This window comes from Hippocampus zosterae, chromosome 13, assembly GCF_025434085.1.
Source record: "Hippocampus zosterae strain Florida chromosome 13, ASM2543408v3, whole genome shotgun sequence".
NCBI classification, from domain to species: domain Eukaryota; kingdom Metazoa; phylum Chordata; class Actinopteri; order Syngnathiformes; family Syngnathidae; genus Hippocampus; species Hippocampus zosterae.
Window position 1 is genome coordinate 15,559,128 of NC_067463.1, and position 17,306 is coordinate 15,576,433.

At 41.9% G+C, this 17,306-nt stretch overlaps 2 protein-coding genes and 1 long non-coding RNA gene across 6 annotated transcripts; 2 read left to right on the plus strand and 1 right to left on the minus strand.

The window, feature by feature from the left end:
- Positions 1–86: 86 nt before the first annotated feature.
- LOC127613854 (uncharacterized) lies at positions 87–3,446 on the minus strand. Its single transcript, XR_007966339.1, has 2 exons — positions 3,340–3,446; positions 87–1,650 (listed from the first exon to the last, which is right to left on the minus strand). It is a non-coding gene; the product is annotated as an uncharacterized LOC127613854 (long non-coding RNA).
- rln3b (relaxin 3b) lies at positions 1,149–1,890 on the plus strand. Its single transcript, XM_052085089.1, has 2 exons — positions 1,149–1,323; positions 1,404–1,890. Exons 1-2 carry the CDS (start codon positions 1,149–1,151, stop codon positions 1,682–1,684), a joined length of 456 nt encoding a protein of 151 aa, XP_051941049.1. The 3' UTR covers positions 1,685–1,890.
- LOC127613695 (transportin-2) lies at positions 2,204–16,924 on the plus strand. 4 transcript variants are annotated; one of them, XM_052084845.1, is made up of 23 exons: positions 2,204–2,420; positions 3,230–3,329; positions 3,492–3,567; positions 3,682–3,831; positions 4,034–4,140; positions 4,227–4,360; positions 4,723–4,804; positions 7,295–7,417; positions 7,509–7,627; positions 7,761–7,821; positions 7,935–8,106; positions 8,263–8,415; positions 9,128–9,353; positions 9,435–9,606; positions 10,441–10,635; positions 10,743–10,901; positions 11,798–11,885; positions 11,983–12,177; positions 12,805–12,880; positions 13,251–13,350; positions 13,426–13,500; positions 14,263–14,392; positions 15,350–16,924. In XM_052084845.1, the coding sequence occupies exons 2-22, from the start codon at positions 3,231–3,233 to the stop codon at positions 14,368–14,370; spliced, it is 2,670 nt and encodes an 889-aa protein (XP_051940805.1). In that variant the 5' UTR covers positions 2,204–2,420; position 3,230; the 3' UTR covers positions 14,371–14,392; positions 15,350–16,924. The 4 variants fall into 4 exon arrangements, 3 of the variants coding, with proteins under 3 accessions (XP_051940805.1, XP_051940806.1, XP_051940804.1); XM_052084844.1 differs by lacking the exon at positions 2,204–2,420 and adding an exon at positions 2,496–3,039; XR_007966287.1 differs by lacking the exons at positions 2,204–2,420; positions 7,509–7,627; positions 7,761–7,821; ... (11 more) ...; positions 14,263–14,392; positions 15,350–16,924 and adding exons at positions 2,486–3,039; positions 5,219–5,341.
- Positions 16,925–17,306: the final 382 nt, after the last annotated feature.

A 17,306-nucleotide genomic window follows, 5' to 3' on the forward strand; every position in this document is an offset into this window, starting at 1 on the left:
ATCCATCAATCCACCCATCCAACCATCCGAGTGATTTGCATCCTGTGGTGTAGCCTCTTGCTCATTTTGCCCAAAATTTAAAACAGTTTCCACAAATAAAAGTTCTCCAACATGCGTTCATCAAGATCAACATAGGACGAGAATAATAGCACACTTAGAATCCATTTTTAATACCCCAGTTGAAATTATTTGGTTTTCTTAAATGAGCCACTGCTCACTCAGCCATCATTGTGAGGTAAGCCAACATTAGAATGGCTTTTGTTACCATGGTGACCAGGCCCAAGGCTAAGAGATATTGTCGACTTGCTCTAAAAGTGTGAATATGAACAGCTCAGAGCACGAGAGACAATGAAAGCATTTCACTCATCAACACTATATGACTTAGCCATGGAATTACTCTTGTCAGATGCATGCATTTGGCGCATGCAGTGGACACACTGCCAAACGCAAATTGATTACAATTTGACAAAATTCAGAGCTGCTTGCTAGTAGACGAATTTTCGGAAATGGGCAGCGAATAAAAACATTACTATGTTGCATAATTTCACACTTCATGGGCAGCAATGCACTCCCAAATATTTGTATATAATGAATTAAAAGTCAGTTTGTATCATATTGTTTACTATACTTTAAAGTTTCAGGGTAGGATTGTAATTCTTTAGACCATGCAACAGTGTTGAATGTGTGTATGAGCATTCATGTCTGTGCATAACAGACAGACCAAACAAGAGTTACCAGAGATGTTGAGCAACCTAAACTGATGAGAAAGTGATCTCTATTCAATTTCTTGTTGAGAAGATGCCATGAATGAGATATTGTTGTGTGTCACACAAAGCACAAAAACTATAGTGAGGGCAGAAAGGCCAAATAAAAGGTCACAGGTGATTAGATTGCAGAGCACTCTGTTGACGTCACCTGTGGCATCATTTGCTATATTCCCAGAACTTTTCTGTTACTGGATGTGCATTGTTTCCCCAAAAGGTCTCAGCTCTTATCTTTGGATGTGATAAAGACCAAAGGTGCTTCTCTGAGAAACCGAGGCCTATATAAGATGTCCAAAATGAAACAGTCAGCAAATAGGTACCTCATTTGGGTTTGTCGAGACCTTTTCTGGACAGTGAGACAACGACAGCAGATTTTTGAGGAACATGTGGAAGGCAGCACTCCTGACATTGTGTTTCTTGGTGGCACTGGTAGGCAAGGTACGGCCGAGTGAAGCCCATACCTCTTTCTATGGAATGAAACTGTGCGGTAGAGAATTTATACGTGCTGTCATTTTTACCTGTGGTGGCTCTCGCTGGAGGAGAAGCATTGGAGATGCAGGTAAGACTGCCTGTAAAGTGAAGTAAGTCGTCTATAAAATTATTCATTCTAAAATAAATTGTAATTTCTCTTCATATCAGCTCTTATTGGAAATGAGGCTTTTGACCAATGGAATCCAAATCATTTCCCTCAAATGGCCAGTGAGCAGGATCCTGCACAATCCAACGTATGGAAGGACCCGACATTTGATGTAGCATCTGTCGCCGCTGGATTCAGCCGCTTGGCTCGCTCGCCAATCTTGGGAGAGGTCTTGGAGGCTCTCCGAAGTGAAGATAGAAAAGGACGGGATGTTGTGGTGGGACTGTCCAATGCCTGTTGCAAGTGGGGCTGCACCAAGAGTGAAATCAGCTCCTTGTGCTAAACACTGTCCCATCTCAGCATCTGCAGTGTTCTACCTTTTGAATTTTCAAAAATCTATCCATGATTTGAGCTACTTTTCCCCACTCGGGCCGCGGGCTATTTTACATCCAAGTCATTAATTGTGTGAGTACATGATTTTTCGTGCATAGGTGGGCTAGACTAATTTTGTGTGTATGTTCAATAAAGTCGTGTGTCATTAGTAAGAAACTGTCTTCCTCTTCTTCTTCTTCTTGCTTGACGTGCAGTGTACAGTACCTTGCTCTGGAAAATCCCTACCTCTGTGAATTCTTGATTCAGAACTGTGCCTCTTACAGAATTATCAAATAAGGAATTACTATAGTTTCATTCGTGCTCAGTTGAGTCAAACTTGTTTTTCATCAATATGACAGTTATGCTTGCCGGTTGAGTGGTGAAACCCCAAAAATGTATCATTGTTAGAGATGTAAGGGAATGTAAGAAAATCAGTTGGTTGACAGTCCTGTCAAATCACATAGACTATAGATGACGGGCCGCCCAGTACGGAAGCCGAGTGAGTTCATGGTGATCACCGGCTTGATTGCAAGGCATGCAATCTCTGTCACATACCACCTAGCGGCATTGCACTCACAAAAATCTACGGAGATCTGAAGATCGCTTCGATTAAACAGAGCCTGGTTGTATTACGTTAATGTTAGTTGCCTTAGTGTAGCCATAAGATTGCCCACAGAAGCGTACGTTTGATACATCGGAGCGATCAGGTAACATTTTCGCGGCACATTCAAGCAGATGCTAGCTAGCCGTGCTACTTACTAGCTGCCGGAGGTTTTGATTCGCGACGCTTCTGTTATGAATATTCATATGCTTCAGTTGTGCGGTCTTTGCAGGAGCGATTTCAGCCCAAACACCAGCTATTGTATAGGCGCTGCAGTGGTAGTTAACCCAAGACTGTCTGCGATCGTATTCTATGCTGCAGTTTACGTATGAACGATTAAAACGGCACTTAGCTACATAGCCAGACATTTGTGCCCGTGTAGTCTGGGCCTCATGTTATACGATTAGTCCGATCATAATTTTGTAACTGTAGGCTCCTTAAAACAGTTATTTGCCAAATAACGGCCGTTTAATCACACCAACAGATAAAATCAAAACGGCTAATAAATGTAACCTAACATGGCGATGCTCGTTGCGTCACAATGGGACTTTCGCAATGTTGGTATCCTGTGGAATCATCATATTAATGTGACCCGTTAAAGTTAGTTGGTTAGGGTAACAGAAGACTCTAAATTACCGTTAGATGTGAAAGGTTCTTTGTATGTCTTTATGTACTTTGCGATTGGCTGGCCTCCAGTCCAGGGTGTATACGTTACCGTCTCTCAGGTGCGTTAGGCTCCAACACACCCGCAACACTAAGGGGTGTGTACATTGGATGGATGGGCGTTATAATTGCAGTTTTACAACAAGAAAAGCCTAAGCGTGCTACTTACTGTCCGATTTAGCTGACAATTAGGCTAGTTAGGGAAACACAGATTGTGTCTGCTTTACAAAGACAGTATTTTTTGTGCTGCAGGATGGAGTGGCAACCAGATGAGCAAAGTCTCCAACAAGTGCTTCAACTTCTCAAGGACTCCCAGTCTCCAGACACAGCAACGCAAAGAGCAGTACAAGAAGTATCCTTACCTATGCCTGTCGGTGTGCTTGGAAAGAAGAAGCAGCTAGTTTGTATTTTAACACCACTGTTAAAGAGTCATCCAACCATTTTAGGTATGTGAGGGTGTGTGAGCTTTTGTAACATGCGTTTAGCTGGTTAAACTCCTTAACACAGCCCACAGAAACTGGAGCAACTTAACCAGTTTCCAGATTTCAACAACTATCTAATTTTTGTCCTCACAAGCCTCAAGTCGGAGGGTGAGTATTTTCATATTCACTCCAAAAAAAATCATTTCAACTTGCTTGCCACTCATAGTATTGCAGTTGTACGTTATATTGTAATGTAATCTCTTTGTTGCCGTATTTCTCTAGATGAGCCCACTCGATCGCTCAGTGGCCTGATACTGAAGAACAACGTTAAGGCTCACTACCAGAACTTCCCTCCCAATGTGGCTGACTTCATCAAACGAGAATGTCTCAACAACATTGGAGACCCTTCACCACTCATCAGAGCTACAATTGGTGGGTGCTGTGAGAGATTGGACAGATTAAAGCTAGTCTAATATTTATGCCGTAGCCACTGTGTGGCAGACTGTTTTGTCTGTGGTGGATGGTGTACTCCAGTTAATGTGGTTGTAATCATGTCACTTTTTCTTTTTCTTGTTTTTGTGTTTCTGTTTGATATTGTATGCATGTTTTATTCATGTGTATTATTTTCGTTAAGGTATCCTGATCACAACTATAGCCTCCAAAGGGGAGCTGCAAACATGGCCAGAACTGTTACCACAGCTTTGCAATTTACTGAATTCGGAGGACTACAACACCTGTGAGGTCAGACAGGCATGGCATCACACTCAAACAAAGAATACAGCTTTTGTTACAGTAAGTAATAATTCCAGTCGTGTGGGTTCTTTCAGGGTTCTTTTGGAGCCTTGCAAAAGATCTGCGAAGACTCTTCTGAGTTGTTGGACAGTGATGCACTGAACAGACCACTCAACATCATGATTCCCAAATTTCTGCAGTTCTTCAAACACTGCAGCCCCAAGATCAGGTCAGTCGGGATTATATTTCAACAAAGGTTCCACCGGTGCTTGATATTTATGAAAATGCATGAAAATAGAATGTTGCTGTGTCAGGGCTTAAGGTGTTTTAACATTTTTAACATTGCTTTTCCCACAGCAATTTGTTAAATGGTTTGGTTGTTCAATTAAGAGCATAAACAAGTGCAATTACCAATTTGCTAATTACATTGTATAATTCATGTAAACATCGGTTTAATGTTTTTGAGTAAAATAATCTTTTCAAATATTCATGTATATCTATCAATATGTAATTTACCACGCCTGTAAGGTGTTGGAAAAAGATTGAATTGGAACTTTTTAAACAAAATCCACATGCTTTTCTTCCACCCAGGTCCCACGCCATAGCATGTGTAAACCAGTTCATCATTAGTCGAGCTCAGGCTCTGATGGATAATATCGACACATTTATTGAGGTAAGTACTTTCTATGCTGTCTTTTTTTCCAACATCCCCATCTGAATCGATCATGTAAATGCTACAATAATGTCTATTTTAGAATCAATTTAATCTCTGCCCTTTTAAAGACTGATAAGCCAAAGCAAAGCGAGGACAAGAAAAGATTACGGGGAGTGAATTAAAAAGCATTGGAAAATGTCAAGGGCATCATTGTAGTGTAGAGCTGCAAATCCTCCATATTGCAAGGAGACAGATGAGGTGGCCCAGGCATCTATTTACCTTCTGTACGCCGTTCGGGCACGGGACCTTTGGAAGGAGGCTGGAGAGACTGTGTCTCTTAGGGGACCTGGGAACATCTTGGGGGTCTCTCCTCAAGAGCTGGATGATGTGGCTGGGGAGTGGGGTGAAGGAAGTCCGGGCTTCTCTTTTTAGGTTGATGTCCCTGTAACTGGACCCTGTATAAATGGAAGATAATGGATGGGTGGAGTACCTGATTCTGCAATGGTTGGTAATCAAGGGGAAGATCTAATTGAGCATGGCTTTCTCCTGTGTGGGGTAAGTCACTGTGTAATGCAATAAAATTAGGCCTTGAGCTGAAGATTTTTTATTTTTTTTACTGTGCTATTTACACTTTGGTGTCATTCAGCACCACAATGTTATAAATACCCATGTTAATTGTGACAAGAGCTTTCTGATTCACTGTAGCAAAGACCATCCTTTAAAGTTTCTGCAGGCTGGGCTAAGATACCGGCCAAAAATTTCTTAACGGTAAACTATCATGAATGGTTTGAAGGCTGTGAGAAGGTAAATGGTATGGTGGTGAAACGACAATGACAGTGGGTGCACAAATCACTTCCGCTCCTCTCCTGTGACAGTGGCTGCCTTGCGGTTGGAGTTATCGCCGACTTCGGAGTTTTCTGAGACACAGGCCATCATATGGCCGATTTCTTTTCCTTAAGCTTCTGGTGAACCAGGGTTGTGATCGTTTTGGATTTTTCATTGTAGTTAGTTATTTCGTTTTGGCTTTTTGATTTTTAAATCCTGATGATTTTCTTTACTTTTAGAGCAGGTTTGTTATTTTTTAATTGTTACCGGTATATTTTTGGAAATGCTTTTTTTGTTTGTTTTTATTAGTGTTGTATATATTTTTTAATATATGGAGTATTTTTCAAGTGCAACCTATATTTAATTTAATGCAATACAAAGACAAGCTATATCTTGTTAAAACTACTACTATTTTTATTTTATTTTTTTAGCAAATAAGCATGAATATGGAATTTTATGGCTGCAAGACGTTCCAAAAATGCTGTGACGGGGTCATGTTTGGCCCTGTGTTACATCACCTTTTCTTTTAACTTTCAATAAACGTTTGGGAACGGAGAAGGCAAATTGTTGAAGCTTTGTAGGTGGAATTCATATATTCTTTATCCACCATTGGTGTCTGTATTACATCACAGTACGGTATTCTACTGCCCCTAGGTGGCCAAGGCCGGGATATTAGAAGGAGCTGCACAATGAATTGGATTGCAGAAATAAATCCCTATACAAAAATGGCTTCTTTACATTCTATTCAGTTATTATTACTCTGTTTTTATGAAGTACAGTGTTATGAAGTACTATATTTCCTTAACAAATATCAAACCTTTTTGTTTTGGGAATGGGAGACTGGAACTGACAGATTGGCATTTCCATTCATTTCAACGGGGTAAGATGATTTGAAGATAACGTGTGTTTTGAGTTACGAGCACGATCACGGAACAAATTGAACTTGTTTCTGTAGGCACCACTGTGTATGGCGCAAAAGTGTAATTCAGCGAGAGATTGTAATACCCAAGAGGTCATATTTATACATTTTCTCATTTCTACCTTGTTTCTAACAATTGTGTTTATTATTTAGCTACTACCTTTGACATATACCGTTACCATAGTTACTGAAATGTTCATTCATAATTGGCCACTGTTGTGCATATTGAAATAAATCTTTTTATTAATCAAATGAGGGCTATGGGAGGGAAGGAATGGAAATATCTATTCTTGTTTTCTGCTACTCTGATTGCATCAGTTCACACAGCTGTTCGGTGGGTGTGATTGTGTGAATGTGCTTTATTTCACTGCAGCATCTGCAGCAAAAAGCAAAATGGGACTGTGATTCAAAGAGGAGCTTTCACTAAATAATTGCAGTGGGTGTACTGCTGTTTCACTCCCCTTTACTCTGTGAATTCTGTTCTATGCTTGAAGATTTCAACATTCTATTATGTTCTTGTGTGATAAAATGTCAACATGAAAATGTGCATAGCCTTTGGAAGTTGTATGAAACCTCAGCTGTGATTTTTCTTTCTTTTTCTTCTTTCTGTCTTTGTCTCATTTTGTCTTTTTCTTTGAATTTTTTTTCCACCCCATTTTTTGTCTCTGTTTCTTTTTCCTTTTTCTTTCTGTCTTTCTTGCTATTTCTTTTCTTACATTTCTAAACATTCATGGCCTCTTTCTCCTTGCCTCTCTCTTGTCCAGAGTCTGTTTGCGCTGGCAGGTGATGAAGACAGCGAAGTCCGGAAGAACGTGTGCAGGGCTCTTGTCATGCTGCTGGAAGTCCGCATTGACCGCCTCATCCCGCACATGCACAGCATCATCCAGGTGAGGACTTGAGTCAATACCACCATAAATGAATTAGCGAGCCTTGCAATTCTCCTCGTCATCACCAACGTTCTCTGGCTGTTCTCACCAGTACATGCTGCAGCGTACTCAAGACCCAGATGAGAATGTGGCTTTGGAGGCGTGCGAATTCTGGTTGACTCTGGCTGAACAGCCTATCTGTAAAGAGGCCCTGTCTGGCCACTTGGTTCAGTAAGTGTGCACATGCCAGCTGCTCAGTGGAATGGATTAATGTCATTACAAAGCAGTCAAATATGGCTGACATGCAAAACAAAATGTAAAAAAATACATAAATAAAGTTTGTCTGTCTATTTTCTCTTTTCAGGCTCATCCCGATCTTAGTGAATGGGATGAAATACTCTGAAATCGATATTATTCTTCTAAAGGCAAGGCCATTACTGCGAGCCCGGCATGCAGCTACCTTCAGCTGCCTGTTCGTTTTGTCTTTGCCCTCCATCACTTCTCTCCTTGTTCATCTGCCATTTTCCCTGCACTCCAGGGTGATGTGGAGGAAGATGAGGCAATTCCAGACAGTGAACAAGACATCAAGCCTCGTTTCCACAAGTCCCGCACTGTCACTCTGCAGCATGAAGGAGGGGAGGGAGAGGAGGGGGAAGACATTGATGATGATGAGGACGATGACGATGATACGCTGTCTGATTGGAACCTCCGTAAGTAAAGTATTACATAGTTTCAAATCAAATTATGAAACAGACCGTTTCCTGTTTTTTACATCCAGTGCTTTTAAACTTTTTGGCATCTTCAATAGGTTTATAACTTGTTTATCTCAAAACTTTATATGCTTTCCGTCCGATTTTCTTTTCAAGGGAAATGTTCTGCTGCGGCCCTGGATGTTCTGGCCAATGTGTTCCGAGAGGAGCTGCTTCCTCATCTCCTGCCTCTCCTAAAAGGTCTGCTCTTCCATCCCGACTGGGTCATCAAAGAGTCTGGCATCCTCGTCCTTGGAGCCATTGCTGAAGGTGAGCTCTGCTTTAGACTAGCTGCTTGAGCGTGTTCTGTGGGATGTAGCTCTTCATATGTCACACTCTCAGTGTGGAATTGGAATGCTAGAAAGTGAGGGTTTCTTCTTACTACTGTAAGAAACAGTTTAGCTTCTTGAGAATGTACTACAATGAAATTCGATTTACCAGACTACGGACACCTTATAGTGAAACGAGCAAGACCCTCATGTCTAATATCAGTGACCAGTTAGTTGTGCTTAAAACAGTGCTGGTGACCAACTCAGTTATTCACCCACCCATCAATTTTCTATACAGCTTTTCCTCATTAGAATTTTGGGTCACCTGAAGGCTATCCCAGCTGACTTTGGTACACCATAGACTGGTTTCTTGTCAATTACTGGGCAGTCACACAAATTGACACACAGTTATCCATTTTTGGAATGTGGGAGGAAACCCACTCAAACACAACCCTCAACCTGTTTTGTGTAAAGTAGATGTGCTGACCTCAATTATTCATCCCATTTAATTTCTTCCTTTATGATTAGTTTCTGGATTAAACCTCACCTCTTGAAGCGGTGAAGATCATGGTTCGTGTTGAAACGCTTCTTGTGTTTGTGTAGTAAAATTGCGCTGCATTTTCTTGTTCTGTGTTTTTTAAAAAGTTCAGGTTTGGGGCCATAGCGATTGAAGTGTTTAATTTGAGACCTATAATCATGTTTTCTTTCTGCAGGATGTATGCAGGGTATGGTACCTTATTTGCCCGAACTCATCCCCCATCTCATCCAGTGTCTGTGTGACAAGAAGGCCCTGGTTCGTTCCATCGCGTGCTGGACCCTCAGTCGATATGCACACTGGGTTGTTAGCCAGCCTCCCGACGCTCACCTCAAACCTCTGATGACTGAGCTCCTCAAACGCATCCTGGATGGCAATAAGCGAGTGCAAGAGGCGGCCTGCAGGTAAACGACCGGCCTAGATGACCTCTTCACATCCTCATGTGCTGCTCCTGATTCCTTGGCCCTTCCGCATCTTTTCTAAAGCGCGTTTGCTACCCTGGAGGAGGAGGCGTGCACAGAGCTAGTGCCTTACCTCAGTTTCATCTTGGACACACTGGTGTTTGCTTTTGGGAAGTACCAGCACAAAAACCTACTCATCCTTTATGACGCCATAGGAACCCTGGCAGACTCTGTGGGACACCATCTGAACCAGCCTGTAAGACACCAAGCCCTCACATTTACTGACCAGCCACATTATGACCATTTGCACAGTAAGTGCAAGAGCTGCATTTTATTATCTGCCTAATAATTCTCAATTTGGTGATGGTCAAGATGGTGGCAGCAAACTCAACTGGCTTCACAAGCGAGGGTTTGACAATGAGCAATTGTTTTAAAAAGTGATTGTTCCTACCTTCATTTCAAGAAAGATGATTTTGACGAACAAACCCTTTTAGTAATGACCACAGACTTATCATGCACTACTGTATTATATTCTCTATATTGTTTAATGAATACTTCACTAACTGTCGAATCAATCCAAACGGAACATTGTGTGACATTCGATGCACCTCTTGTATTAGCCTTCATTAATTTGGGCCAAGGGCGGCCCGGTAGTCCAGTGGTTAGCACGTCGGCTTCACAGTGCAGAGGTACCGGGTTCGATTCCAGCTCCGGCCTCCCTGTGTGGAGTTTGCATGTTCTCCCCGGGCCTGCGTGGGTTTTCTCCGGGTGCTCCGGTTTCCTCCCACATTCCAAAAACATGCGTGGCAGGCTGATTGAACACTCTAAATTGTCCCTAGGTGTGAGTGTGAGTGCGAATGGTTGTTCGTCTCTGTGTGCCCTGCGATTGGCTGGCAACCGATTCAGGGTGTCCCCCGCCTACTGCCCGGAGACAGCTGGGATAGGCTCCAGCACCCCCCGCGACCCTAGTGAGGATCAAGCGGTTAGGACGATGAATGAATGAATGAATAATTTGTGCCAGTGATGATGAAGCTAAATGATAATGAACTACATCAACTACTAAAACGTTTATTTGTTTGTTTGTGTTTAGGAGTACATCCAAAAGCTGATGCCTCCCTTAATCTCAAAGTGGAATGAGCTGAAGGATGAAGATAAAGATCTCTTCCCCCTGCTTGAATGTCTGTCATCTGTTGCCACGGCTTTGCAGAGTGGCTTCCTCCCCTATTGTGAGCCCGTCTACCAGCGTTGTGTCACGCTTGTTCAGAAGACCCTGGCACAAGCCATGGTGAGCCACACAAAGAAAAATACATGACATTTGAAATAAAATGTCTATTATTTTGTGAGTTTCCTAACGGTCGTGGATTTTGTCCCCTTGGTGTGCACGTTTCTTAGATGTATAGTCAGCAGCCAGATCAGTATGAGGCGCCTGACAAGGACTTCATGATCGTGGCTTTAGATCTTCTGAGTGGCCTGGCTGAGGGATTGGGTGGACATGTGGACACTCTTGTGGCTCGGAGCAACATTATGACTCTGCTCTTCCAGTGCATGCAGGTGTGCAATGCCTTTTTTTATAGGATTGAATAAAACAGTTTGAAAGGAATGGGGAAAAAAGTTAAGAAAAGTTTTCATTACTTTATAATTACCCTTGTTGTCAGTATCATTGCTATAAAACTGGCAATTTAAAAGCAATGAAAAAAAAAAGTGGTTGCCGGTCCGCGAACAGCATGTTCTTATCTCAACTGGCCCCTGACACAAAAAGGTTGGGGACCCCTGCATTAACACATTGTGCACTACGTATTTTGGTCACCAAGTCTACATGCTTTACTGTCTAAATATATAACTATGGATTTGTTTGAATATTATTTTCTACTACAATATCTACATATTGGGTAGTTGAGTGTAGTCATTTTTTAAGCGGCTGCCTTGATTGCCCATTGACGCTATGTACTTGTGTGCATTTTGGCCACTAAGATGACATGATTCGCTACTTCATCCACGGGTAGACCAAAAAATAATTGTGCGCTTTGTTACAGCTGTAGTTCTTATGAAAGGGCGATATGAAACATTGTATTTTGTTCTGTAATTTTTTTCAAATCACATTGTCTACATACGGAGAGTGTGGCTATTGTTTTTTAGTTTTTCTAAGCGACTCCCTTGATCCCCCTTATTTGCATGCCTTTTGGCTCCTGAGACTACATGCTTCACGATTTCATTCATGGGTAGTCCGACATACAGTATACAGCATATTCATTAATTCTTCTAAATATTGTTTTAAATCTGGGGTGGTACAGGATCTGGCAGGGCCACCACCCAAGAAAACTTTCAGACCCTATAAAAAAAAATAGGTCGCAAAAAAATCAAATGTATTTTTGGGGCAAGTTCACTACTTGCATTTTTTTCCCCGTGTGTTTACATTTCTCCATTTCTTCCTCACTGTGTTGTCCCAGGATACAATGCCTGAAGTAAGACAGAGTTCATTTGCTCTACTGGGGGACTTGACCAAGGCTTGCTTCCCTCATGTCAAACCATGCATTGGTAATTCACTTCGTAGATGACAAACGTGAAGCACCTCATTCACATTTCTGTGTGTCTTGCCCAATCATTTTCATTTTGTATTTCTCTGTTTCTTCAGCTGAATTCATGCCAATTCTCGGAACCAACCTGAACCCAGAATTTATCTCCGTCTGCAACAATGCCACCTGGGCCATCGGAGAGATATGCATGCAGATGGGTGTAGAGATGCAGCCGTACATTCCGATGGTTCTGAGCCAGTTGGCTGACATCATTAATCGACCAAACACTCCCAAGACCCTCCTGGAAAACACTGGTATTTAGTATTGAACGAACAATTGCAACCCCCCACCCCCAAAAAAAGATCATTCTTAGGTTTGGCTCTTGAAAGTAGCAATGGGCATTTGAAGAAATATTTTACAGATTACAATTCAAAAATACTTTATTGATCCCTGAGCAAAATGTCAGAAGCCACTGAAAAAGATGTGGTGAATGATATTTCATCACATCTATAACATATTAAACCTTACTTGCCTTGATGAAATCTCCCAAAAAAGGAAAGGAAAGCCATCAGTCTTAGGCTCAGGATCTTCTCTTGTCATTCCAATAAGCACTCACAAAAAAGCAAATCCATATTAGAAAAAAAAATCCATCTTAAATCTGTGATAGTGGCATAATCACAGTTGAGCAGTTCAACACATGCTCCAGAGGCATAAATGTACACTTTTACACTTATCATCAAAGCCAGGAGGTTTAAACATGATTACTATAAGGTGTTTTGACTACATAACATAAAGACTTTATAGGATATACGGTACGTAAATAAAATCAACTTTGAGATAATGTGTAACTTTCAGAAGGAATATTTGGCAAGCCCGTATCCCCACCTGAATATGTCGTTAGCCTCGAAATGTGACACTGTCTTCATTTGACTTTCTTCCAGCAATCACCATCGGACGACTGGGCTATGTCTGTCCCCAGGAAGTTGCACCCATGCTGCCGCAGTTTATTCGACCATGGTGAGAATCTGCTTGAAATTTTTTGAAGCCTTGCTTCATTTGGCATGCGTTACACGTGATGTCAGCAACGGCGTCTTTTGTGGGCTCACAACATCACTTGGGGCCCCGTGCCTCTTCTTTGTTTCCATTCTGTTCACAATCCTGTAAGTTCACTTACCAGCACATGCAAGACCACATTTTGTCAACTGTCTCTCACGATCAGGAAATACTCGAGGATCGGTTGGCTGTTCTTTCCACCTTGCATCTATGTGATCTCATCACACCAGCACATGTTCACATCCGAATGAGCATGAGAGTCTTTGAATAGACACCCATGTTGTTCTAGCCCTGTTAGATCAACTTTTGGTTGAAAATGATTTTTGTGCGACAGGTGTACATCACTTCGCAACATTCGAGATAATGAAGAGAAAGACTCTGCGTTCCGTGGAATTTGCATGATGATTGGCGTGAACCCAGGCGGTGTGGTGCAGGTGAGACTTGACATTCTGTCCACGGGATCCATTGTGTTTTTCCTTGAAAACTTTACAATGTTATTGATTTTTCAGGACTTCATCTTCTTCTGCGATGCAGTCGCCTCTTGGGTGAACCCCAAAGATGATCTGAGAGATATGTTCTATAAGGTGAGGGAGTGGTATTGTACAACTGGCACACGCCCTATTTTACGCCACTGTCGAGGAACTAAAAAAACTTCCGCAAAGTACACAACAGTGAATCCTCAATTTGATCTATCCTGTGGAACCTCCTTGGTGGTCAATCTTCGCGCAAGTGAGAAGAATGTCCGGGATGCGGTCAAAGCACTGAGGTGTTAGAAATGTCAAATTAAGAGACACGCAATCCACACCCACAGTTTTCAAAGTGAATCATTTATATAAAGCATAATCAACCCCCCCCCCACCCTACCCCCCAAAAAAACAACGGTCTGCAAGCCGTCTGACCAAACCATAACATTTAACTAGTATACATCGTACTCACCAGAGATTGCAGTTATTAAATGTATTAATGTGTGACAATGACAACAGTTGTGTTTTGTTGGTTGAAGTTGGCTGCAACAACTTGACCAGCCAGTCAGAGCACTATTGAGTCTGGAAGGCCCTAGGCTAGATTAGATTGACATGGCACCACATATGTAGAAACTGAAATCTGATAAATACATCTAACATCCACAAAACATTCTGAAAGAGGTCCAGCCAAGAGAAACCCTACAAAGTGGAAAATGAAGTAAATGGACTGTTGGGAATGAACAAATCCAATTTTATGGAACAAATATTACAATTTCAGTTGTAAAAGCATTGCGGCCACCCGAGAAGACCTTGCTAGCGGGAAGAGTATTTTTTTATTTTTGAATCATCGTTTCCTCACTTTGTTTCCAATCCCCCAAACAGATCCTGCATGGTTTTAAGGAGCAGGTTGGAGAGGAGAACTGGCAACAGTTCTCTGAACAGTTTCCCCCTCTGCTGAAGGAGCGACTGGCAGCCTGCTATGGTGTATAAAGCCTTTACACCCATCCAAGAGGTGACTCTTCTTGATGTCTACACAAAATATGAAATGTCTGCTGCGGAGCTGCCAAATGTTACAAATTGTCCGTATATTGTTCTGGAAATTGCTGAATTCCAAGTCCGTAATGCCGATTGTTTCGGATATTTAAAAGAAATTCAGCGTCCAACATTATCACCAGTACGGCGCTGTGTCGGGCCACCAAGTACTGGCCAGGATACGTTACATAAATCAATACACTGAAATTAACAGTATTTTGTTACAAAAAATACAAATACAATCTCGTGCGTCCACTTTACACAGTTGCCCAACCTCCCTGCTTTCTGCTCTTCAAATCGGGGCAAGCTTGGTGATTGCCATCTTGCCACAAGTTCACTCAGCGTTCGGTGTCAACACAGCACACGTCACATGTCGCTAATCATCGTTGGCATGATAGCGAATAAAACAGACTTCTAACCAGTAGCGTTATCACAAAACGAGGAAACGAGAAAAAGGAGCCATGCTAGTTGCTAAACTATCATGACGCAAAAATAATAAAGATAAAGCGTATAAAGATAAAAGTTAAAAAGTATATGTACATATTCAATGCCATCTGGTGGAATTGTTCTGCCTGTCACCATACAACGCTGGCAAAGGAGAGATGAACAAAGATGTTTTCTGTGTAGAAAGTAAAAAGATTTCAGACCAATTAATAAGATAAGATATCCTTTATTTGTCCCACACTGGGGAAATTTACAAATAATAATAATATAATAATGAATTTTATTTATAAGCGCCTTTCAAGTACGTGATTCTTTCTCAAGGCACGCTGCTCGGTAATCGCTGAAAAGCGGAGGTTGCAATTCAACAGTTTATTCATAAATGTAGTCATCTCTCTATCCACGTTGTTATTCATGTTGGACCCCCACCCCCTGCAAAAAAAAGACATCGCCCCAAAAAAACTATTTTGTTGTGTACTCTGCCTTGTCTGTGCAGGTGAGCCACCAGGAGGAGGGTGAATGGGAAACTCATCCATCTGTGTATTGCACTGCCCTGATCTGGGGGGAGGGAGAGGGACGCTTATGGCCGCTCCCCCTGAAGGACGGCCCCCATGCCCTTATGTGTTTGTCCATAGACGATGGGTGGGCGGGAGGGACAGGGGGACACACCTCTAGATTAAATAGGCAGGGACCCGACACAGAAAAACTAACAGGTAGGGACAGAGCGAGGGACCGAAAGATGCGTCGGAAGCATGGAAACATGGCGAAATTGAGTGTGGCAGGGACAGAGACCGGACCGGCATTGAGAACGTTCAGGGAACGAGAGGGAGGGACTTCATTAACAAGGCAGGGAGGGAATCTAAGCCACAGGGCAACGTCTGTTACCGGGCTGGGAGGGCAGGAACAGTGCGATTTTTTTTTCTTTTTTAAATCAGGATTCTTAATTGCAAGAGTAGCCAACAGACCAACAGACAGATGAGACCGACTGACATTTCTAGACACAAAATCACTTGCACATTATGCTGCATATGCAGTACTTGGATTTGACTGCGGGTGGCACTATACTTTGGACTTTTTACAACTTGCATGCAGTTAGTGACAGACAGGTGTCTTAATTATGTTCGCTTTCAGGGTGACATCATACTTTGCGGGGTAATAGGATTCAATAAGAGTGACTTCATCTGTTGTGTCCAAATTCTACATAGCTGTAGAATAACCTCACGATCCGCCATCAATGTTTTCTTACCTTCATTTTGACCACAGTGCTGCTTCACACAACTTTCCATTTGAGATGTTTTGGGGGGGGGGGGGGGTAACATTTTCTACCTGATCTGAAGAGAGAGAATAGCCTCTACTGTGTCTCTTTTTGGCTTCACAATTGCCACTCCTCCATGAAGGGAGGATTAGGGCTAATGCATCTGTTTTCGCACCAAAGGTGGAGGAAATCATCGCAAAAGAATCACACCCTTGGTTGTGTTGATGAGGGTTAATTGTGTGTATAGAAATCTATGTGCGTGCATGTGGAGTTTGTAAACCCTTCGCCGTTTTGTGTCCGCCAATTAAATTGTGCTTTGTTTTTGACATGGTACTGAGCTTAAACTTGACTCCCACCGCAATGTCCTTGGCACCTGTTAACTGTGACTTTGTGTGTGTGTGTATAACTGCGTGTGTGCGTGTGTTGTTCAGTTCTATGTTTGTATCGAGATCCATTTGCTGCCATATTGATAGTTTAAGCAAATATCTATGATGTTTTACATCTGGTCCATTTTTTTTTTATTTTGGTTTTGCTGCTACTGATGTCTTGTTAAGAAATTACATAGTAACACAAATGCTCCTTTTCAGTTCCTGATGAGTTGTTTTTGCACTTATATTGTTTTACCTTTTTTGTACAGACTTTTTTTTTTACCGTACCCATATGTGTTTATCCTAATGTCAGTGTTCTGTCATTCTGCACTGTGAACTTAGTGTCTTTAACTTGCAAAAAAAAAAAAAAAAAACTATTCCAATACTAAATGGCAAATAAAATCAACTTTGTGAAACTGCGACTAATCCGCACTTTTACAATGACTAACCTTGCCATATTGCTTGTCTGAGTGTGAATGTATGCGCGCTGATTGGAGAGATCCTGCATGAGACGTTGTTTGCCTTTGAAGCATGATTTAAATAATTGAGGGTGTTCGTATGATGCGTGAAAGTGTACTTTCATTGTAGGGGTGAGTAGCTTGCCGGCCTATTCTGTGAGCATGCGCCCTGCCTGTGTTTTCACTCCGTGAATGCTTGGTATGTATTTTACGGTGATTCAATACAACTGGGCGTTACACACTACAGCAGTTTATTTATGAATGAAAAGCTTGGAAACCACCCGAAAAGCAATAGTAACGAAAAACACAATCGCAGAGAGTGAGGGGTGGTGAATTTCATCATGGTAAGCGATTTTTTTAAATTGACATTTT